The sequence below is a fragment of the Ovis canadensis genome, chromosome 11, assembly GCF_042477335.2.
Source record: "Ovis canadensis isolate MfBH-ARS-UI-01 breed Bighorn chromosome 11, ARS-UI_OviCan_v2, whole genome shotgun sequence".
NCBI lineage: Eukaryota > Metazoa > Chordata > Mammalia > Artiodactyla > Bovidae > Ovis > Ovis canadensis.
This window is the reverse complement of record NC_091255.1, coordinates 31,262,629-31,286,170: the sequence shown is the minus strand read 5'-3', so window position 1 is coordinate 31,286,170 and position 23,542 is coordinate 31,262,629. Positions and strand designations below refer to the sequence as shown.

Genomic DNA, 23,542 nt, shown 5'->3' with positions numbered 1-23,542 from the left:
GGAAGTTTCCACATGCTCCTTGTCTCCATCCGACCCTCTCTGAGAAGCCTGAGTGGGCAGAGGGGGCTGGAAGAACTCTGTGTGTGGCGAAGCTGGAGAGGCAACCTAGCCTCATGCCACAAGATGGCTTTCTTGGCCACACACTATGGATTTATTCATGCTCCTTTTTAATCCTGGGATCCCAAAACATCTCAAGTCTCTTACTCATGTTTTTTTTTTTCTTTAACGATGACACTGAGACATAATCCGCACACCATACAATTCACCTGAACTATATAATTCAATGGATTTTAGTGTATTTATAGAGTTACACAGTCATCACCAGAATTAATCATATCACCCCAATCACAGTTCTGGACCATTAGCATTTCCTCCCTGTCCCTCCCAGCTTCTTCTACCCCAGCCCTAGGCAACCTCTCATCTAGTCTCTGTCTCCAGGGATTTGCCTGTTCCAGACATTTCACATGAATGGGATCATACAGTTACATGGTCTTTTGTGACTGGTGTCTTTCCCTCAGCATAATTTTGCAGAGTTGATTCCTGTTGTAGCATGTATGAGTTCTTCATCCCTTTCTGTGGCTGTGTAATATTCCCTTGTGTGCATCTTCCACAGTTTGCTTATCTAGTCTTCCATTGATGGGCATGAAGGTTGTTCCCACTTTTTGTATATTATAAAGAATGCTGCTGTAAACATTCGTGTACATACATGTTTTTGTGTGAACATATGTTTTTATTCCTCTTGTGTATATACCTAGGAGTGAAATGTCTGGGTCATATGGTAGCTCTGTGTTTAAATGAGGAGCTTCCAGACGGTTTTGCAAAGTGACTGCACCATTTAACATTCTCACCGGTAGTGTAGGAGGGTTCCAGTTATTCTATATCAGCACCAACATTTGTTGTGTTCTGTTTTCTTTTTTAAAAAATTATTATTATAGCCACTTAGCATGCACAGGGGGTATGAAGCAGCATCTCATTGTGATTTGATTGGCATTTCCCTACGATTAATGATACTAAGTATCTTTTCATAATGGTTATTGGCTATTTGTATATCTTCTTTGGAGAAACATCTATTCAGAAATGTCTGTTTGCCCATTTTAAAAATGATTTTTTTTTAAAATTACTGAGTTGTCAGAGTTATTTATATATTGCAGATAGGAGTGCCCTATCCAATACATGATTCATAAAAATTTTCTCCCTTTGTCTTATCATCTTTTCATTTTCTTGATGGTGTCCTTTGAAGCGCAAACATTTTTCACTTGGATGATGTCCCTTTTTCACTTTTAATTGTGGTCAAAACAGGCAGAAATGATGAGGGGCAGGTAGGTAAATACATTCACACTGCTTGTGTTCAGCAAATGGATTAACTTGCAGGCAGCCATCATGTGGTACATGTTTGATAAAACCCCAAAATGATTCCAGACATCTTGGCGGAGGGGGACGTAGTTTAGGTCCGTATAAGCAGCCTGAGTTCAATAAAACAGGTTGGCAGATCCAGAGAGTGAGTCTCAGTGCCAGGGACTGTGTGGGTGTGGATGGAGAACCTTCAGAGCAAGTGGTGTGAGCTCCCCCTGAGGTTAGCGAGAGCACAGGAGGCTGCAGTTAGGGGAGGATGCGCTTCTCCCCATGCCTGTCAGAATCCATGACCTCGTTGTCATAGTTTACCATGCCTAAATTTGATGGAATCCACTGAGGGTTTTAGCTTCGCAGTCATGTCGAATGGGCCCAGAACAAGCTCCTGTGAGATGGGAAGAGTGGCCTCATGGCAAAGAAAGCCTGAGCTTTTCTTGTCATTGATCTTTCTAGGTGGGAAGAGAAAGCCCTCCTTGAACCTAGAAATTGAGAAGCAGGACTCCCAGGCCAGTCGCCTCATCCACCCCAGAGACTGTAGAATTCTGATTGGCACCTTCCAGAGACCTACTCTTCTCAAAATCAAAAGCAGCTTTTGCTGACATCTGGTTGTTCTGGAATACTGATATTTTTATTTATAAAATTATGCTTGCATCCTCAAATAGATTCTTATTTTTAACAGACTTGCTCCCTTTGAGGGTTGCCTTACTCAATGGCATCTCCTTGTAACTCTGCAGAGCCCAAAGGCCCTGGCCTGTGCCAGAGCAGAGAAAGGGGTCGCTTGCCAGCCAGGAAGTCCTGTCTGCACGTGAAGAGTCTGAATTCTGCATTACTCTACCCTTCTTCCTTTATCACCCTCAGTCCGGGAAGAAAAAACTTGCAATTAGCAGTGATTATCCCTGGACTGATGCCTCGTGAATTACACAGGGAGGAGAGCCGAGAAGACGAGGTGCCCAAGGATGCCCTCATGCTCTCTTCCCTTCCTCCTTCACCCTCCCTGTCTGTCCCTCTTTCAGCAGAAGCTTCCCTTGCTTCTTGTCTTTCAGCTGCCCAACATGTTTGGTGACCTTCGGTCCACATTTATTGCCCTGATGATTGGATCCTATGCCTCCTCGGCGGTCACCTTCCCAGGAGTCAAGGTGAGGGTGTGTGCTGGTGTCTGAGCAGAGGCCTCTCCCGAGACTCCTTCTGCCCTCCCTGAAGGGGGAAGTCACTGTGGGCGCTAGTGCCTGCCCTTCCCCCCACCCGCACCTGGGAGGATGCACCTGGGCACCTCTGGGAGTAAGAAAAGAGACCTGCTGGGCCAGGGGTGGGGTGGGGTGGGGTGGGGGTGGAGGCGTTAGAGTAGGGATGGTAAAGTCAAGCATATCTCTGCAAGGTGTGGCTGCAGGCTGCCTTTGCATTTCAGGGCTAGGGGGAAAGAAAGGGGGTGAGAGAGTGTCCCCCATCCTGAATCCAGCTCCAGTCCCCTCTCCACCCTGCCCCCAGGTCTGTTGTCATTGGGCTGTTGCTCCCCACTGCCAGAGCGCTCCTCACAGCCAAGTTGGTTCAGCTGTTTCCCTCCCAGGCAGGATTCTGAGCCCGTGGAAGTCACACGGGGTCAGGATGAAGCAAGCATCTCACTGCTCATCAGTCTTGGTTCCTGCTCTAAATCCTGTTGCTCCTGAAAGGGCTTCAGAACCAGCTTTTCTCTGTGGTGGCCCCAGCTCCAATAAATCCCCTTTCCTGAGGTCCAAGGGGAAGAGGCCACAGAGCAGGAGGAGGAGTCATAGACACGGGCCGGCCACCCGGGCATCGAGGTGTCCGGAGAGGCAGGGGCCACCGTCTCTGGATGTTAGGGATCCTCAAGTTCCTGGAGTGTGGAGGAGCCCTCAGGTTCCTCCTCCTCCTCATCTCAGTGTCTGACTGCTGGTCCCCTCCCTGAGGAGCTGGGCAGCTGTCTGCCACTGCCCTGGGGACCCTTGGGCTGGAAATAAATGGCAAAAATTGCAATAACAGTCTGGCAGGCTTCCCACCTAACAGGCCCTGTACTGGGCCCTCTACTGGGGTCACACCTGCTGAATTGCCCCTCAGCACCAAGAAGGTACGTGCCCGTGTCACACCCATTTCACAGAAGAGCAAAGTGAGCCATTCAACTGTTCATTCCTTGAGTATATTTTTGGCACCTACCATGTGGCTGGATGGCAGATGGCATCACTGACCCAATGGACGTGAGTCTGAGTGAACTCCGGGAGATGGTGATGGACAGGGAGGCCTGGCGTGCTGCGATTCATGGGGTTGCAAAGAGTCGGACACAACTGAGCGACTGAACTGAACTGAACTGATGTATATGCTTCAAGGTGCCAGAGAAATATCAGTGGACAAGTCTAGAGATTCCTATCTTCAGGGAGCTGGACTAATAATGGATGAAGAAATGAATCATAAGTCAAAAAATCTCAGCCAGGGCTGTTCACTGTGAGCCGGTGCTGTGACAGTGATGGGCAGTTCGGGAAGGCCTCTACAAGGAGGTGACGTTTGGTCCAAGCTGCAGGCGTTTGGTCCAGGGCGAGTAGAGATGATTGAAATGCAGGTGCCTGGTGACCGAACATCCAGCCTGAGGGGCCACGCCTCTGCCTCAAGGCTCAGCACAGGGAGGCCAGGACTGCCAGCTGCCCCCTGCCCACTCCGGCTTTTCTTTGCTAACTCTGCCCCACCCTGACTCCGACCCCTGCCCCCTTGTGCCTCTCAGGTCATCTATGACTTCGGTGCCTCCTTCATCGTCATCCTCGTGGTCTGGGCTGGCTGCTCCGGGCTGGTTTTCCTCAACTGCTTCTTTAATTGGCCCCTGGAACCCTTCCCGGGGCCAGAGGACATGGACTACACGTAAGTGGACCTGCGGTCTGCCCCTACTCCCGCGCCGGCCAGGGCCGTGGGCAGCGTGACAGACACTCTCCCGTGGGCTCCAGGGTGAAGATCAAGTTCAGCTGGCTGGGCTTTGACCACAAGATCACAGGGAAGCAGTTCTACAAGCAGGTAACCACAGTGGGGCGCCGCCTTAGCGTGGGCAGCTCCATGCGGAGCACCAAGGAGCAGGCAGCCCTGCAGGAAGGCCGCCAGCTGTGCCTGTCCACCGTCGACCTGGAGCTCAAGTGCCAGCCTGATGCCACAGGTACCCCCCCGCACGCGGCCCCTCACCTCCCAAGCCTGCCCTGAGCCATCAACAGCCCAGAGACAAGGGGGCGTCCAGTCCAGATGGGGACCCCGATGGGGTCCAGCACCCCCTGAGGGCTCTGTAGGTACCGCCTCCCTTCATCCCCATGTCATCCCACAAGGGCAGGCGGCACCACCTACCCTGCCTTATAGCCTAAGCTCAGAGAGGGTGAGGGATTCACCCAGCTTGTTTTGTACAGCTGGGTGACCCGACTCCTGCACCCAGCCGCTGGCCTCATCTGGTGCGCGGTGTGCCCTGGATGGTAGGTGGGCCGTGGGCCCTGGGGGTGCCGCTGGTTCTCCCTGAGCCCCCGGTTCTCCCCGCAGCAGCCCCCTCGTTCATGCACAGCGTGTTCAGCCCCATCCTGCTGCTCAGCCTGGTCACCATGTGTGTCACACAGCTGCGCCTCATCTTCTACATGGGTGCCATGAACAGCATCCTCCAGTTCCTGGTCAGCGGAGACCAGGCCGTAGGTAGGTGGCTCCCGAGCCCTGGGGCACAGCCTACGCGCGGTGCTCACTTCCACCCGCCCAAGGTCAAGTCCACCACCTGGCCAGCCAGAGGCTGTGGGGCTAGGCTAGGCCAGCGGGGCGGTGAGATGGCAGAATCCAAGGGCCTGATGGTGCGTCAGAGCCGTTTCACCACAGCCGGGCCCGACTGTTCTTTCACGTCCCCGCCAGAGTTTCCCGGTTTAGGAGGGAGGAGAGGACTGAAATAACTATGTGTGTTTGGGGTGTGGGGTGTGTTTTTCGTTGCCTGAGGGGGACGGTTGACGTGTGTGTTTATAAGAGGAGACACTGCACAGAACACGGTACTCCACCTGAGAGCTTGTTGAAAGACAATCTGTCAAACCCAACGCCAAGAATCCTCTGGGAAACCGCAGGGGTAGCGCGTGGAGAGGCTGGGGTGGGGGCCGGGCCGCTGTGGCTGGACACGGGGTCTCCTGGGAACTGTGCCCTGAATTGGGAAGCGAGGCCAGGTGGAGCCTTCCTCTTATGTAATCCAGTCCAGGCTTGTTACTTCTGGTAAACAGAACTGATAACCCACCTGCCCACTTTCCCAAAAGAACACACAAGCTGATTAGAGGTTTTGATTCTGCAAAGAAAGTCCGTACTTCCTCAGGGCCTGAGCTGAGTCAGCTTTAGTCATGCGAAATCAGGACAAACACATTGGGTAAATCCTTTTTATTGGCAGTCTCATTGGTGTGCAACTTTTGGAGTTGGTTTAATTGTTTTTCTCCACGGGAAGATATGCCAGGCCATGTGAGGGTTTTAGTTGTTGTTGTTGTTTTTCTTTTTAAATTTATTTTTTGGCTGCACTAGGTCTTCGCTGCTGTACGAGGATTTTCTCTAGTTGTGGCAAGCGGTGGCTGCTCTTCCCTGCAGTGCAGGAGCTTCTCACTGTGGTGGTCTCTCTTGCTGTGGAGCATGGCCTCTAGAGCGCAGACTCAGTGGTTGTGGCACATGGACTTCATTGCTCTGTGGCATGTGGAATCTTCCCTGGCCAGGGTTCAAACCCTTTTGCCCTGTGTTGGCAGATGGGTTCATTACCACTGAACCACCAGGGAAGTCCTGTATGTTTTTAAAGAGGACAAGAAACTCAGCTATAGCAAAAAGGGAAGGAGACTAAGGGACACAGACAATGCAGGGTCTATTCTGAAAATGGGTGTTCGGACATGAAGCAACATGGAAAAACCCTATTATGTGCCCTTGCAGAAATTCATAGCAAACACGAAGATGGGGGAAAAAAAAATAACCTGTTTAGCTTCATTTCATTCAATGATAATCCCCTGAATTTCAACCGCAGGAACCCTTTTATTATGTAACATTCATTAAAATCTGTCCACCGTACTTTGGGGAGAGCTGATCTAGCCTGTCTAAAGGCCCTTTATTACAAACCCTGAGGCCCAGACAGGCAGAGACCCTGATGAGTACAGAGAAAAGCCCCTTACTGGCCCTTGGACGGCAAATCTCCCTGCTCCTGCTGAGTCATGGCCTTCTCTTTTGCTTTCTCTGAGAAATCTTTTGCTGCCCAAGAGGCATTTTTTTTTCCCCCTTCTGTTTCCCTCTTTCAAAAGTCAGTTTCAAGAAGTAGAGGAAGTTGGGCCAGGAAATTCGGTCCGCAGCTGACAGGGCATTGGTTTTCCCCATCCTGCTCCTCTGAGCACTTGCGCCTGAGAGCTCACACACACACATACACACACACACGGACATCTGGACGTCAGGATCAGGGGGCTGCGGCACTGGCTGGTCAGACACTCAGGCTGGGTGTGGGGTGGATTCTCGGCCCTCGTTCTGCTGGGTCTTCTACACCCCTGCCACTTCCCCATCGCGGTCCCCCCACAAGTGCTGCAGGCCTGATTCACAGCCCATCTGTGACGAGGCCCCAGCAGGCAGGAAACCGCCAGCAGACACCCGTGTGGGGCACTCTGAGAGTCAGGGCTCCGTGGGAAGTGGTGTGGGTGCTGGGCCCAGAGCATGCCGCCCCCGCAGCCCTCTCTCTGTAACAGCCTTTGACATTGCTGCTGCTAACCCCGCTCCTCTCTGCTTTGTCACTTTTGCTTTCTTGGTGCAGTGATGGCTACCGGTAAGCCCGTGAGGTCCGGGGGGGAGGGGGTCGTCAGGGAACACAGGACGCCCGCTCCTGGCCAGAGCCTGCCCGACTGAGAAGCACCTGTCCTTGAACTCCAGACGGCCCCCTGCACTCTGCACGTTCCCCCCCAGCCAGAGCTGCGGGTGGGGTTGGCGCAGCCAGCCTTCAGCTTCTGATGAGAAGTCTCATCGTGATTTTCAGGCTCTCTGAAGGCCGGAGCCCTTTGGTGCCTTCTCAGTGTGTTTCGAGGGGCAGGACACTGACACACGAGGCTGTTGGCACACGAAACCTCGCTCTGTCCTGGGCCTCGGTAATCTTGTGGTTCCTAGAGTCACAGAGACCTCCTGGAGCTTCTAGGGAAGGTCACTGTGACATACTGGACTTTGGTAGCTGTTTCTTGGAAATAGGCGAGGGATTCAGAGGAAAGAATAGGGTGTCCTGCCCCTTGCTCAGACTTTGATTTCAGAGGTTGTCTCCCATCGTGACTCACGGTGCCACGGGTGGGGTGGGGGGCGTTCTGGGGAAAAGAAACCAGCAGGGCTTGTGGGGTCATAGACTCTGCCCGGCCCCCTCCCCAGGCCTCAGCAGGCAGCCCCCCGACCCCACTCCGTGACCCGGCCCTTCTGTCCCCTCAGTGAGCCTCTACACCTCCATCTTCGGGGTTCTCCAGCTGCTCTGCCTGCTCACCGCCCCTGTCATTGGCTACATCATGGATTGGAGGCTGAAGGAGTGTGAGGATGCCTCCGAGGAGCCCGAGGAGAAAGACGCCAACCAGTGCGTAGGCCGAACCCGTGCCTCGTGTCCCCAGAGGGAGCAGGCGGGTGTTAGGCAGCTCTAGGGTGGGTGGGACATTGGGTTGTAAAGTCCGCAGGAGAGGTGAGAAGGGGCCTTGCTCAAAGCTACTCTGCATACTGGTCTGTCGCTTCTATCTGAAACAGCCTTTTGTACATAACAGTTTGGGAAGCGCCGAGCTAGAAGAGAGGAGAGAAACCAGATCAGTAACTACCAAACACCTGGCTTTAGGACCACACTCAGATCCTCAGCACAATTAGCACAAGGGCAGAGAGCCTTAGAGGGTCCGTTTGCCTGCAAGGCCTGCTTCACTGGGTGTGAGTCGTAAACAGGTATAACCTTACGACGTGTTAATAGATTTGTTCATGACTGTGAGAATTAAACGAGGAACCGGAGCCCTTTCTTTATAGAAGGGTTGGGCTGTAAGATCAGAGGATGAGTTAAATGGTGTCTTCTCTGACTCCACCTTAATATAATAAGCTACTCTTGATTGTATCGGGCCCCGTGCCAAGCACTTAATGCACAATCTCTCAGGGAAGCCTCACAACACCTTGATGAGTTATACCCGTTTTACAGATGAGGGAACTGAAACTAGGCGTTGGAGTGGCTCACCTGAGGTCACACAGGGAGAAAGTGGTGGGTCTGGGCCTCCCTGCATATCTCTGAGCCCTTGGATGTCGTGCAGTTGTCCGTGGGGCATCTGTGTGGGTGGTGAGACTCGAATCAGTAGTAGTGAATTCACAGGGAGATAATTACAGAGATGCTCTGTTATCTAGGTCAGGTCCTACAGCCAGAAAGCGGTTGATGCCCATTCCAGTTCCATCTGCCACATGCTCATTTCTTCTTCCCTCCTCCCTGCCCCTCAAGGGGAAACCCACTTGCTCCCTTATTTGGCTTATTCTCTGGCTTAGCATCAGCTCCCTGCAGGATTTGGGTGAAGCTGGAGCCAACAGTGAAGGAGGCTCTGCCACATCCTGACCTGGGTGCCTTCTCCTCCTCCCTCCCCATCATTGGGGATCTGACCTCAGTCTTCACTGAAATAATGCAGGGTTCAGTTCAGTTCAGTCACTCAGTTGTGTCCGACTCTTTGTGACCCCATGAATTACAGCACGCCAGGCCTCTCTGTCCATGACCAACTCCCAGAGTTTACCTAAACTCAGGTCCATCAAGTCAGTGATGCCATCCAACCATCTCATCCTCTGTCATCCCCTTCTCCTCCTGCCTTCAATCTTTCCCGGTATCAGGGTCTTTTCAAATGAGTCAGCTCTTCGCTTCAGGTGGCCAAAGTATTGGAATTTCAGCTTCAGCATCAGTCCTTCCAATGCAGGGTACTGATGCCCATCTTCTCATGTCCAGCCTCTCCACTAAGGTTCACACTCCGTGCTCAGTTCAGAGGGTAGCTGTGGGGAGTGTCCCTCGTGATGGTCTAGCCCCCACAGTCCCCAGCTAGCACTCGCTTGGTGGTGGTGTCTAAGTCTTGCATTGTCCACAAGCTGTGACTCCCTGGGCCTGACTTCCTGGGAGAGTCTATTCTCCAGGGGCACCCGCCCCCCACCCCACCCCAGGGGCCCCCCACCCCACCCCACCCCAGCTCCTGTGTTCCATGCCCTGTGCCCCTACAGAGGTGAGAAGAAGAAGAAGAAGCGGGACCGGCAGATCCAGAAGATCACCAACGCCATGCGGGCCTTCGCCTTCACCAACCTGCTGCTCGTGGGTTTCGGGGTGACCTGCCTCATTCCCAACCTGCCTCTCCAGGTGGGTGTGGGGGATGGGATGATGCGTGAGAGAGGGTCTGATGTCTCATGGGGGAGCCATTAGCAAAGAGAACAGTGACCTTTCATTCATTTAATCCAACCAGAAAAACCGATCAACCAGCCCACCCTGGTTTACCAAGGGCCTTCTATCTGCTGACTTCCCTGGTGGCTCAGACGGTAAAGCGTCTGTCTACAATGCAGGAGACCTGGGTTCCATCCCTGGGTCGGGAAGATCTGCTGGAGAAGGAAATGGCAATCCACTCCAGTACTATTGCCTGGAAAATCCCATGGACAGAGGAGCCTGGTAGACTACAGTCCATGGGGTCGCAAAGAGTTGGACACGACTGAGCGACTTCACTTTCCTTTCCTTTCCTTTCTATCTGCTAGGCTCTATGCGCAATGCTGAGTTGTTGTTCAGTTGCTAAGTAATGTCCGACTCTCTGTGACCCCATGGATTGCAGCACACCAGGCTTCCCTGTCTTTCACTATCTCCCGGAGTTTGCTTAAACTCATGTCCATTGAGTTGGTGATGCCATCCAACCATCTCATCCTTCTCCTGTCCTCAATCTTTCTCAGCATCAGGGTCTTTTCAAATGAGTTGGCTCTTGGCATCAGGTGGCCAAGGTATTGGAGCTTCAGCTTCAGCGTCAGTCCTTCCAATGAATATTCAGGGTTGATTTCCTTTAGGATTGACTGGTTTGATCTCCTTGCAGTCGAAGGGACTCTCCAGAATCTTTTCCAGCACCACAGTTCTAAGAGCAAGCTGTAAATGGAACTGAGATTTCCTTTCACAGTAGACCCTTCCCTGTGAAAGTGTATCATTCTTCTTGGTCTTAGGGCATCTTACACACCATGAATACCATCATCTTACCATTTCTGGAGTCACGTGGTGTATTTGTGTAGCTAATTGTTTTGCCTTTGCTTAAACGGCTGTGATCTGACATCCTAAGAGGTCTGGCCAGTCTGTGGCATTGGTGGGAGCATTTGCTCTTCTGATTCAGGACAGCCACAGGAGAAAGCCTCTGATGATGAGCTCTTGGTATCCCGGTTCAAAAGTTTAATTCCTTTACACAAGATTTCCAGTGCTTTTGAAACCTGACTTTTGGCAGAGAGCTGAAGAAAGGCAGATTGCGTTACCTGCCTGGCTCCACCCTTAGGTCCACAGAAGGGTTCTAGTTCCAGTCCTCAAGTTGAACTTTGAAGGAAGGGATACAAGTGACAGCATTGCTCCCAGATGGGTGTGACCCGAGTCCAGGTGGTATCTTGGACCAAGTCCAGGAGGAAAGCAAGAGTCCCTTCCTTTCTACAAGTGGCCACATGCAGAAATACAGGGAACACCAGGTGCGCACCACCCATGGGTACTGTCGTGTCTTTGTGCTAACTCTGCACGCAGCTGGCGTAAACCCCCAGAGACTGATGCCGGTTCCAGATGGGAGTGCTGGCACATCCCTGCTGCCTTCCCAGCCTCCTGGCGGTGGTGGCCCTCTCTGCAAGACCGGCAGACCCTTGCCCTGACCATCTTGTCCAGTCACGGGGCAGTGGTCAGTGAGGACCGCAATCTGCTTTTTGTTTTAACCAGTTCTTACTGAAAGACAAGTTGTGAAGAGGCAGCACGGCATTTGGGGTGGAAAGCGGGAGCCTGTAAGGGATGCGTGTGCTTTCGGGCACAGCCCTCTCACAGCGCCGCAGAGAGCAGTCCCCTTGCCTCCGCCGCCCACATTCCCGGAAATAAGGCTTGGCTACTGCGCCTGATGACAGGGCTGTGTGCAGAGAACAAACAAAGGGTCCCGGCAGCAAAGCAGACAGCTCGTGGCTCTCAGGAATCGTTAACAAGGGCCTGCTCAGCCTGCCAACAGTGGCCTTTCCTTAGGAAAGCAGAGTGAGAGGAGAGGGGGACAGCCATCTGCCTGTAGGGCCTGGAGGACCAGGCTGGGAGACCAGGGCACGGCCCTCAGGTCTGAAAAGGCGGGAGTGATGATCGATGACCTCCTACCTAGTGCCGTGTCCATACATACACTTAATAGCAGACTTTAGATGGGAGTGGGGTAGCGGGAGCCTTGGTTTGTCGTGTTTGGCAATTTCCATGGTGTAAGTGCGTTCATCATGGCTAGTCTCAAACAATGCATTGTCCATCGTCACTGTGGAGTTGGAAAGACACACGATAACACACCGTCATATATATGTTATGTGTGCTCGGTTGCTAGGTCATATCCTACTTTTGCGACCCCATGGACTACAGCCCTCCAGGCTCTTCTGTCCATGGAATCTCCCAGGCAAGAATACTGGAGTGGGTTGCCATTTTGTCTTCTAGGGGATCTACCCAATCCAGGGATCGAACTCACGTCTCTTGGATCTCCTGCATTGGCAGGTGGATTCTTTACCACTGTGCCACCTGGCCAAAAAGTTTGTTAGAGTTTTTCTTTAAGATGTTCAGGGGAAAACCCTAACCAACCCAGTATCTACAGTAGACTTAAAAAACCTTCAGACTAGAGGTAATAGTACAACAAAATAAAGTAATTAAGATGTGATGGGCTTTGAGATTCACGAACTTTGTTTTCAGTGTGCAGTTGATCCTTGAACAACACAAGTTTGGACTGTGCAGTTCCACTCATACCTGGATTGTTTTCAATAGTAAATACGTACCACATGGTCCGTATGAATGGTTGAATGGGTGGTTGAATCCGAGGATATGAAACCATGGATACAGAGGGCAGACTATAAGTTTAATGTGGATTTGTGGCTGCATAGAGGGTCAGCATCCCTAATCCCCCACATTGTCCAAGGGTCAGTTGTCATTAAATTGTACCTTTAATGCAATGGAATTGTTAGTAATGACTGTGTTGAACAATTGGCTCAGGATTTTTGGCATTCAGGAGCTGCCCGTGGCGAGCTGGCCAGGCCGATTCCAGGGTGCCAATACTCCCACCACTCAGGACCCTGGGAGCTCTGGGGCAGGGGGACAAAGGGAGACCCTCCATGCCTCCTGCTCACACTCTGCTCTTCCCACCTCAGATCCTCTCCTTCATCCTGCACACAATCGTGCGAGGATTCATCCACTCGGCCGTCGGGGGCTTATACGCCGCCGTGTAAGTCCTGGGGGCTGCAGGTGGCCTGGTGGCTGAGGGTGAGGGGATTGATGACCTGAGGGAGGTTCCAGGTGGGGCTGAGGGCTTGAAGGGGACCATCTTGTCCACCTGAGGTTCCTCCTCTTGCCTTAGATATTAGGGTTTCTGTGGGGTGTGTCAGGAGAAGGCCGTACTCGATGGGAGCGGGTCAGTGGGCAGACAGTTGGGTGCCCACAAGCCTTGGCATTTAACACGAAGCCAGTTCCCCCGGCCAGGGTGCAGCTCCGTATCGTTACAGCCTCAGGGGCTGCCGCTCAGCTGAGTCCTGGGGCTGCCACTGGCCGCTCACGGGAAGCACAGGGGTGAGTTCTGGCTGCGTGCCCCAGAATGGTGACCTTCACATGGCCTTCAGTGGCAGCAGCGACATAAGTGATTGAGCCCCGAATGTACCTGACAGAGCCCACCCAGGGCCTCAGAGGGCTGGTCTGCCCTAGTTTTCTCAGGCCTTGGCTAAAATGAAACCTGCCTCCTTTTCCAAGAGGCCACACACACCTAAGGAACCATAGTTGTTCCTCTTCCTCAGGCTGGGGCTTAGCTCAAACACCATCCTCTGTCTCTCTCTGACTAAAGACAGGCTCATTCTTGCAGCCATTCCTTGCTAAGCCACGATGCCTAATGTCCTGAGACTATGCCAGCATTCTCTCCCCGCTCCCAAGAGCATCCCATGGGGGTCATCCCAGGTCTGCATGCTCCACCCCTGCCTACGCCACCCTCCCCGCCCCAAGGCCTAGAGGAAGTTGAGGCCACCCTGGCAGAGTCTGAGGGAGTCAGCCGAGGGCTATGATGCTGTTTCCGTGATTATACAATGCTCCTCTGGATGAAGGTGCAGCCAAGCCCGGCCCAGCCTCCCACCTGCTCCCTGGGCCTAGTTCCCGAGCCACAGACTCCTGCGGAATCATGTTGTCCACTCGGCTCAGCCAGACACCCGTGGGCCCCAGGGCCTTCATGCTGGTCCAAAAGGGAAATTCTCTGTGTGGAACTGCTCAGCATGAAGCAGTCCGAAGATGGACACTAGACTGTCCTCTGAAGCTGTTCCCACATCTCCTCTGACACCGCAAGTTGCAGCCTGGGGGCACCGGCAGCTGGGGCCAGGCTGAGGCCAAGGAGCACCTGGGAAGCTGGACAGTGGCCCCTGCGGTGACAGGCTCTCTCCTGTCCTGGCAGGTACCCCTCCACACAGTTTGGCAGCCTCACGGGCCTGCAGTCCCTGATCAGCGCCCTCTTCGCTCTCCTGCAGCAGCCCCTGTTTCTGGCTATGATGGGTCCCCTCCAGGGAGACCCTCTGTGGGTAAGAAGGGTCGGGGGGCGCCGGGTTATGGGCATCCACTCTACTCTGCTGAGTGGGAGCTGGGAGGCATCACAGCGTGTTCCAGAACCCCAGGACAGGCAGTTTGGAACTTTGGTTAGGGTCAGTTCAGGGATCCCTTGTGAATAGGCTGGGGAGCAAGAGGGGAAGAGTCCTTTTTATCCATTTCTTAAAAAAAATTTATATTGGCTATGCTGTGTGGCATATGGAATCTTAGTTCCCCAACCAAGGATACAAAGCCACACTTCCTGCATTGGAACCTCAGAGTCTTAACCACTGGACCTGCTAGGGAATTCCCAAGAGTGTCCTTTCTGGACCTGACTTTGGGGTAAATGGAACTGAGTTGCTGTCCCTGTCCCTCCTGCCAGAGGCTGGGATTCATATCCAGGTGCTGGGAGCTTGTCCCAGTCCCACCACGCCCCTGGACCTTCAGATCAGCACGTTAGTGTGGCCCGTGGGCCACTGGGGAATCCTGATGCCAGAACGTGGGACGACAGGCCCTCAGACCTCCTGAAACTCCTCCTTTGTTTTTCCTGTGACCTTCGCCTCAATCGGAAGAGTCTGGCTGCACAAGGACGGCAGCCCACACGTGCTGTGGTCCCTGCCCCTCGTGACGGCCGCTCTCGTCCCTGCCTCCCCAGGTGAACGTGGGCCTGCTGGTCCTGAGCATGCTGGGCTTCTGCCTCCCCCTCTACCTCATCTGCTACAGGCGCCAGCTGGAGAGGCAGCTGGAGCGGAAGAGAGAGGACGACAAGCTTTTCCTCAAGCTCAATGGCTCGTCCAACCGGGAGGCTTTTGTGTAGCGCCTGCCGTCTCGGATCACGGCCTCCCGCCCTCTCGCTTCAGTGACTTGAGGTGTCCTCATCCCCACCCCAGAGGACCTCCACGCACTCCCGCCCACCCCCAACCCCAGGATCCTGTTCTCCACTGTGCTGGAGTCCACGCTCCCTCCCAGGGCCCTGGTCCTGCCTCGGAGCTCTGTGGTGGACAGACGGATGGGAGAGGGCCTCGACAGACGCTTCTCCTCCTGCTGGAGGCAGGGAGGCTCTGGACTTCACTCTGCCACCCTCGAGGGGCCCTTGAGCCTCAGGGCTCTGTGGTACCTGCAGGAGGAGCCAGGAGGACCCCCTGGGCTGGCAGACCCTCTCCCCCGAAGTGTGTCCAGATTCTGCCTCTAGCCAAAGCAGAGGGGTCTGCCATCCACTGCCCGCCTCCCGCCCCTCAGCTGCATGTCCACCGACCACACCTGCCTGAGGACAAAGGCTTGCACTGTCTGCACAGCCCCCCCACCCCCGGCCTGGCCCCTCACTCCTCCCCCAGCCAGTCTGAGCTGCCTGAGGAAGGAAGGACCCGCTTCCTGTTGTTGGTGCTAACTCCTTTGTGATTCCAGCCCCCTGTGGCCTGTCCATGGCCTGTCCTCCTGTTCGAGGCCTGTGGGGAAGTGCCCCCCCACCCCCCGTCCCCCGCCCACCCCCAGGTTAGCCTGGGAAGGGTCTGGAGGGCTGGATGGTCACGTGAGAACCATGGACAAGGCTGGGCAGCGGTCCTTTCCCTCTCCCCTCAGGACTTGAGTGGGGGCATGTCTCCACTGCCACCCTCTGTCCAGGCTGTGACCAGAAGGGAATTAAGGGGGCACCAATAGGGCATCTCACACACACACACACACACACACACACAGAGACACACACACACACAGACACACACACACAGAGACACACACACACACACAGCTGTTTTTGTGGGGGGTGGAAGTGAGGCTGCAGCTGACAGTCCTGGAGGTCCAGGCCTGGGTGGGGAGGTGAATTTGTGAGAGGCCTAGGGGTGTGGATGTGTGGGCTGTGTGTGCATGTGCTCTGTATGGGAGTTGTGTGTGGGGGTGGTGGCAGGTTGTGGGCTCTGGGTGTCTACACTTGTCCTCCCAGAGCTGCCCCCAGCTGGCCAGGCCCCGGCAAGCCCAGCGCCTTGGCGCCAGCCCCGTTCAGGGCCAAGCTTGTTCCAGGCTGCGGGGCCACAGCGCCCCCTGCTGGCAGACTCTCCCAGGGGCCCTGGAGCTGTTTACGCGGGCAAGGCCACCTTTCCTCTGCCAGGCGGGCCTGGCTTACCAACCCACCCACCTTGACTGCGCTCAGAAATGTGTCTGAGGCTTCCTGGGAGTTCTGAGAGGGGTGGGTGGATTTTTAGGTTATTTGTTTTAAGTTTTATCAGACTTCTTTTTATAAAGCAATAAATCCATTTCCCTACTGGTAAGGGATGCCCCCTTCTAGCATATCAATTCATGACTCCATGTGCCTGTTTTGAGCTTGAGAAGAAAAGGCAGGATAAAGTTTTCTGCCACTGACGAGCCCCAGTTGTCCCCAGCTGCTGACTCGGTACCTTCTCTCTCTGGGTGTGATTGCTGTCTTGGGAGGGGCAGTGGGGCAGGAAAAGACCTTCCGCCCCTGCCCCAGCCCTAACACATCAAGCCTGTGCAGACACCTTAGAAGTGTGGTCATAGCCTCCTCTGCTGCTTATCCCAGCCAGACAGGCTAATCCTGACCCCCTTTCATCCCTGCTCAGGCTTCCTGTCACCAGTCAGCCACACCGAGGGTTCCTCCTGGGTTCAGGACGCAGGGTGACCCCAGACAAGCCGCAGCCTCAAAGGCAGCAGGGGCAGGATGTGGCGGGAGGAATGGGTGGTGACGGGAAAGGGCAGACCCAGGCCCAGACCTGAGCTTCTGGTCACAGCTGAGCCCCTGAAACTCATCTCCCTAGACCTCATCCACTCAAATACGCAAAAGCAGATATTTGTTTTAAACAATTTTTTTTTTTCCAAAGGAGAGAGCGTGAGATGAACATTTCTCCCAAAGCATTCCTAAAAATGCTAGTTCTGGGGGATGTTAAGGTTATTTTAATTTTTAAAGTTTTGGGACTTCCCTGGTGGTCCATTGGCTAAGACTCTGTACTCCCAATGCAGGGGATCTGGGTTCAATCCCTGCTCAGGGAACTAGATCCCAACTAAGAACCCAGTGCAGCCAAATACATAATTTTTAAAAAGTTTTATAGTCAGATTTGGGAAATGCTGGGCAAGGTCAAGTTAGCTCAGTGCTGGTGGGCTGTGCTCTCCAGAGGGGTGTGGTGGGCAGCTGGGGAATGGTTTTAACAATCCCAGCCACCCCCCACCGGGTGTGGCCCAGTTACGACCTGCAGCAGGAGCTTTCAGGGTGGTTGTTAATAACATAGCCCATGGGTCTTGCCTCTGACCTAGAGGGAAACTAAAGTCTATTCTTTGCTAAGCTCCACCAGGTGATTCTGTTGCAGCCGCGCACCCCACCCCACCCCCCAACATTTGAAACCCACTGACAATGGAGTGCAGTTTGGGGCAGTGCTGATTAGCAAGGGCCCTTCCCCCTGGGAAGTGTATTGAGGCTATACGGACACAGCCTGTGTTGTGCCCAGCAGCCCCCAGCCCAGCCGAAGTGGGAGCTTCGCCTCTCTCTATCACTGTGGAAAGGAGCAGGCACTGAGAAACCAGAGTTCAGGGTGGAAAATAGTCCAGAGCCAACAGTGTATGGGGCTTAGGGATGCGAAAATGAGAGCAGGGTACCAGGCAGTTTGGGTGCCACATGTGCCACACACCCACCCCCACTCCCTTGCCAGTCATTTTACTCTGACTGCAGGATTGATGGGTTACATATTTTCCCATTACCATCACTGAGGCATGCTAAGAAGCCAAGAGTTGATATACTCCCTTCCCTATTTTACAGCTGGGAAAACAGGCCTGCACAGGTGGAGTAACTTGCTCATGGTTAAAGCCAAGGACTCGCATATGATCCTAATCACAGGAGCAGCCACGGCCCTCTAGATCAGGATAGTTCATTCGGACGGCAGCCTGAGGGCCTCCAGGCCTTAAGATCACAGCCTGAGGAAGGGAACCAGACACAGGCGACGTCTCCTTCTCTTGAAAGAGCTTCCTCAGAGAGTGGGGTGAGCTGTACGTCGTAGTAGAGTCATCTTGGCCCTGGAGGCTGATGGTAACTTGGGGGAGGAAGCCCCTGGTCACCCCCAGCCATGAGAGGAGTGCTCTGGGATGGGGAAGGGACCGTGGGCCGGTCAAAGGCAGTGGTCATCACTGGCCTGGGCCCTCCATCATCCCCCTGGTTCTCCAGGTTCCTGGTGGGAAGGAAGGAGCAGGCAGTGGTGCCCAGTCCAAGGTGTTCAACTGGAGCAAGAAGCAGGGTCACGCCAGCCTCAGGAGTGTTCCCAGGAGCCCCCTCCTCTCTGTCTCCCTGGACTTTGTGGCTGCTGCTGCTGCTAAGTCGCTTCAGTCATGGCTGACTTCCTCCAAAGCCTCCTGGCCTCTGCCTGCGGCTCTCGCTGCCTGGGCCTGTCGTCAGGAAGGTTCCCACCCTTGTAAAGCCCACAGGTGGGGTTGCGGTTGTGGGTTCCTTTCTGTTTTGCTCCATCTCCTATTCCCTCTTGTACTCAGTGTCAGCCTGGTGAAAAGAACCCCAGCCTTCCTTGTTCTGGCCCTGAGCTGTGAAGCATGAGGGCCTCCCACGGCCCTAGGCCCCAAGCACGCTGAAGGCGGGGAGGTGGCCAGTGTTGGGAGTACACGAGCAGCACCATCCCAGACAACTGCTCGAACGTTCAGTCAGGCCAGTGGAGCTTTGTTTTTTCTTATATCACGATAATGCTTTTATTTTTCAGCTTCTCACAGTGCTCACACAATAGAAACTGACAAATCCATGTTGTTGTTTAGTCGCTCAGTCATGTCCGACTCTGTGCCCACCAGGCACACCAGGCTCCTCCATCCCTGGGATTTCCCAGGCAAGAATACAGGAGTGGGTTGCCATTTCCTTCTGCAAGGGAGCTGTTTCTGTTTTATCTTTTGGCCCCGCCACGCACCACGCGGGATCCTAGTTCCCCTACCAGGAACTGAACCCACACCCCGTGCATTGGAACCACTGGACCACCAGGAAAGTCCTCAGGGGTGCGGGCGGCGGCGAAGGCATTTGCATGTCCATCTGTGTGAATTAAAACAGAGATGCACCAGGGCCAGGTGATCCGGAGGGGTCAGGCTGTGGGCCTGCTATGGCAAGAGGCTCCCGTCTCTGAGATCTGAGAAGTCTTCTGAACAGAGTCAGGCTTCTGGGGCTGTTTAATCCACAGCTTCCCTCCCTCTGAGGGGTAATACAGTAGATTCTCGTGAGTTCTGGGGCAGGAAGGCGTCTTAACTGTGGGGTTAGGATTAGGAGCCCAGGACCCTGAAAGTGAGGAGGTGGGTTTTCCACAGGCTGTGGGGCCCGCCTGGGATGGGAGTGGGGTCAGGATGAGCAGGCCGGCCCTGGGAGCCTGTCCCCCGCACCAGGCCCTGCCTCGCCCCAAACCCTGGGGTGAGGGTGCACATCAGGGAGGAGGCGCAGCATCCTCCACGCGGGTGGCCCGCCGCCGGGCAGGCCTCTCCCATCTGTGCCCTTGGCCTCTGCAGGCAGTGCTTCCAGCCCTGGAGTCAGCCCCTCTCAGCCTCCCAAGCAGATCCAAGACCGAGCTAGGGCCTCCGGCTGCTCAGCCCTTCCCAGAGTGAGACTCTATCTACCTGTGCTGAGGAGGTGATGAGGGAAGGGCAGAGGTTAGAGGCCCCACCATGCCTATTTATCTTGTGACCATGGACAAGTCTTGAGCCTCAGTCTCTCATCTGTAAAATGGAAGTGTTACCCCCGCCCTGGGAGACTCAGTGGACGTGGATGTTAAGCAGTTGTATGTTATTGTACCTGGCACTCAGTAGGCGCTTAACCAGTGACAGCATTAATTTTATGACCCTGGAGCGGGGCAGACAGCACAGGGGATAAGGATCATCCGCACCCACCCTCCGCCGCCCATGTAACAGGACAGACCTCAGGCAGCTCTGCCTGGGACATGTGGCCAAGTAAAGGAAGTGAAGTCCATTTCTTCTGATCCCTCCCCTTCTCAGGACTACCCTCTCTCAGCAAAAGCCTTAAGAAGTTGTCCCCCTGTTCACTTTGATGTCTTTCACGTTTTGGTGAGAGACTTGGCCAAAAAGTTTCTCAAGATAATCTCTAAATGGGAGATGTTCAGGCACTCTTGACAGTTTTATGTTGAGGTGGGTGTCTCAGAGCACAGCTTGTGGACAACACCGTCACGCCACCTCCTTGTAAAACTGCTCAGTGTGCCTCTGTGTGTGTGTGTGTGCATGTGTGTGATGAAGGCTGGGGTATAATTCCAGGCACATCGGGTGTGAATGTGTTTAGAGGAGGGTGTGGGAGCTTACCTCTCCTTGGACAAAGAGAGAGGGTCATGCCTCGCTGAATCTCTCTTGGTGGGTGGAAAGGCCCAGGCTCTGTCCAAGGACCCAGCCCAGGCCCTCAGAGTGGTGCCTGAAGGGTTAATCTGTTCCCGTGTCAACCAGGGTCAATGTGTTGTCACTGACAGCTCAGCAGCTGACCCTGACTCTTCCTGGCCCTTTGCTGTTTCTAGCACCTGGCTTACTTCCTGGCACACAGTAAGCACTCAATAAATGTCTGCTGAGAGTGGCTAAGAACTGCTTCGTCCTTGGCCCCTGTGTCTCTTTCTCTCTGAGTCACACATTCACTTGCCACTTGTCTCTTGCCCATCACCTGTCTGAAATGTGCTCCCTGACCCCAGAGCTGGGGGAGGGAACGAGGAGCGGACCTCTGGGTGGTGGGGGGAGCCCAAGGCAGCTGGGAATTCCGGTTCTAAGGCAGGTGCTCATCCTTGACCCTTGGCTTTTGTCCTGAGTCAGCAGTCATGGGCACACCTGCTCCTCCTATGGGTTTCCCATGAAGCTGGGCCCTGGGCAGAGGCAGCAGGAAAGAAGAGCCACTGGGCTTCCTCAGAGAAGCCCCAGGGAGACCCTCACTGCCAGGGAAGGGAGAGAGGACAGCCTGGTTGTCTGAAGCTTGGTTCCCAACCTTCTAGGGTGGAGGGCATTGAGGCCCCAGGCAGGGAGGTAGGTGGCCTCAGGAGCCAGCTGGGGATGGGGTAGGACCCCTGCATGGCACACAGGGCAGAGATGGTAAATGGAGGTTCATGAGGGCTTCTACTCATCAGGATTGCAAGCTAAAAAGCCACACTCCACCACATCCCTGTGTTGTGACCATTTTCCCGCTCTTGATGCAGACACAGTGGAGAACTAGTTTTCCAGTATAAGTAGAACCCCAGCAAGATGACGTAAGGGCTGCTGGACAGTGACCTCTCTGCCAGGGACACAAGAGGACTTGGGGGGCACCACAGGGACCTGGAGGCCACAGCCAGCCTTGACACAGCTCTAACCCTTCAAGGCCCTGTGGGAACGAGCCCACTGTTGCCCGATCTCCTGATTTTTACAAGGGAAGCTGGGAATTCTGAGTTTTATATAAAACATCCCTATTTTCAGATGTTGGCTCAAAGAAACATTTTAAAGATCACGGCTGCTCAAATGGCTTTTCACCGTGTGCAGGCCAAACTCTGCTGGAGGCGGGGAGGGAGGGAGAAGGTCAAGTCCAGGGCGCCCCTGTTCCCTCCCTCCCACTGATACTGTTTGTCTGGACTGTGCCCCACGTGGGCTGGGACTTTCTCTTTCTACCTGTGTCTCCCCTAGCCTGGGGCATCATGAATGCTGTCCAGTGAGCAAGTGGTTAAACCCTTTAGTGCCGCTTCTAGAGTGACCCTCAAGCCCTGTTTAGGGACAAGGAATCATCAGGCCCAGCGCAGGGCACAGCCAGCCAAACTCACAGGCCCAGCCTGGCCTATGCACTCCTCTGCTCAGGGGGGCAAGGCCAAGGCAGAGCCATGCTTTGTCTGCTCTCCTATCTGTCTGTCTCCCCAATATCACAAATGCCCCCTGAGAGCTAGCATGGATGCTGCTTTGCCACGATAACCTCTAGAGTCTTGAATGGTGCCGGGCATGGAACAGATGCTCAATAAATACTGGAGGATGAAGTTTAAAAAAGAGAGAGAGGGCTTCCCTGGTGGCTCAGTGGTAAAGAATCTGGCTGCCAGTGCAGGAGACAAGGGTTCAACCCCTGATCTGGGAAGATCCCACATGCTATTGAGTCTGCACTCTAGAGCTGGGGAAATACAACTACTGAGCCCATACGCAACTACTGAAGCCCGTGCACCCTACAGCCTGCGCTCTACGAGAGAAGCCACGACAACGAGAAGACTGCACACCGCAACTAGAGAGTAGCCCCCGCTCACCACAACTAGAGAAAAGCCCATGCACAGCCAAAAATAAACAAATGAGTAAAATTGTTTAAAAAAAAAAAAGAGTGAGCAAGAGAGAAATAAACCAAAAGGAGGCTGAAACTGGCTGAGACCAAGGCTGGGAGAAGAGTATGCTTTCAGCAAGCAGGAAGGGACCGAGCTGAGGATGGAAACAGTGAAACACAGTCTCCCCGAGATACCCAGAGATGGGTTACAGGTGTGGCTGAGACCGAGGCGGCAAGAAGGGCCAGCCAGCCAGGAGCATCCACACGGGGGGCCAGGACTGTGAGCAGACACCAACAATGCAAAGGAGATGGGGGGGGGCATCCAAGAGAGAGCAGGTCACTACGCAGAGCTCAGGAACAAAGACCGAGATGGCGGGGGATGAAGAGAGACAGAGAGAGGGAGCCGAGCAGGGACGTGAGACAGGAAGAGGCAAAGAGAAACACAGAGAGGAGACAGCAAGAGAGATTAAAGAGACAGAGCACCGATGGAGAGTTACAGAGGAACAGAGAGAGACAGAAGGGGCACAGAGAGAACAAAAAGAGAAAGGGAGAGACAGATGCAGAGAAACTTCTAGATGTGAGATAAGGAGAGGTCAACAGAGATGGAGAGGAGAGACAGAAGGAGAGAGGGGCAGCTAGAGAGATGGAGAAAAGATGGGTACAGATAGAGGAAGAGAGATACAGAGAGATACGTGAGACAGAAAGATTGCTGTGATACCGGAGATTCACGTTCTTCTCGCCGGCTCAGCCGGGAGCATATACACGTAGCCTTGAGGGGTCCTTCCTCACAGGCCCCCCTTCCTCCAGAATGGCCATACAGAAATGTGCCACGCCCTGCATGAAATTGCTTTATGCACATTGCCTCATCTACCGATATCCAGCAAGTCCACAAGACGGCCACTACCATTGTCTCCATGTTACAAATGAAGGCGCTGAGGCCCAGAGAGGTTAAGCAACTTGCATGAGGTCACACAGGTAGGAAGTGGTAGGATTGGAACTCCAGGGCATCAGGCACCAGGGGTTCATTTCCACAGTGGGATCGTTGGCTCACAGTGAGGCACCCTGGAGAGTGCTGTGGGCCCTGCATGTAAGGTTTCTCTCTTTTTTTTTTCATTTGGCTACACTAAGTCTTAGTTGCACCACGTGGGTATGTGGGATCTTTTCTTTTAGTTATAGCATATGGGATCTAGTTCTCTGACCAGGTGTTGGGAGTGCAGAGTCTTAGCCAC

General features: G+C 54.0%; 1 protein-coding gene across 6 annotated transcripts in view; it reads left to right on the top strand.

Annotated features, from left to right (window-relative positions):
• SLC43A2 (solute carrier family 43 member 2) overlaps nucleotides 1-16,378 on the top strand; it is a 40,607-nt gene extending 24,229 nt beyond the window's left edge. For 4 of the 6 annotated variants that reach the window (XM_069603059.1, XM_069603057.1, XM_069603058.1 and 1 more), the window contains 9 exons: nucleotides 2,394-2,486; nucleotides 4,076-4,209; nucleotides 4,293-4,495; nucleotides 4,864-5,010; nucleotides 7,765-7,903; nucleotides 9,544-9,676; nucleotides 12,688-12,761; nucleotides 13,965-14,088; nucleotides 14,748-16,378. In XM_069603059.1, the coding sequence (XP_069459160.1) occupies nucleotides 2,394-2,486; nucleotides 4,076-4,209; nucleotides 4,293-4,495; nucleotides 4,864-5,010; nucleotides 7,765-7,903; nucleotides 9,544-9,676; nucleotides 12,688-12,761; nucleotides 13,965-14,088; nucleotides 14,748-14,909 (1,209 nt within the window). In that variant the 3' untranslated portion in view covers nucleotides 14,910-16,378. The remainder of the gene's footprint in view (nucleotides 1-2,393; nucleotides 2,487-4,075; nucleotides 4,210-4,292; nucleotides 4,496-4,863; nucleotides 5,011-7,764; nucleotides 7,904-9,543; nucleotides 9,677-12,687; nucleotides 12,762-13,964; nucleotides 14,089-14,747) is intronic. The other 2 variants (XM_069603060.1, XM_069603062.1) reach the window with 1 other exon arrangement.
• Nucleotides 16,379-23,542: the final 7,164 nt, after the last annotated feature.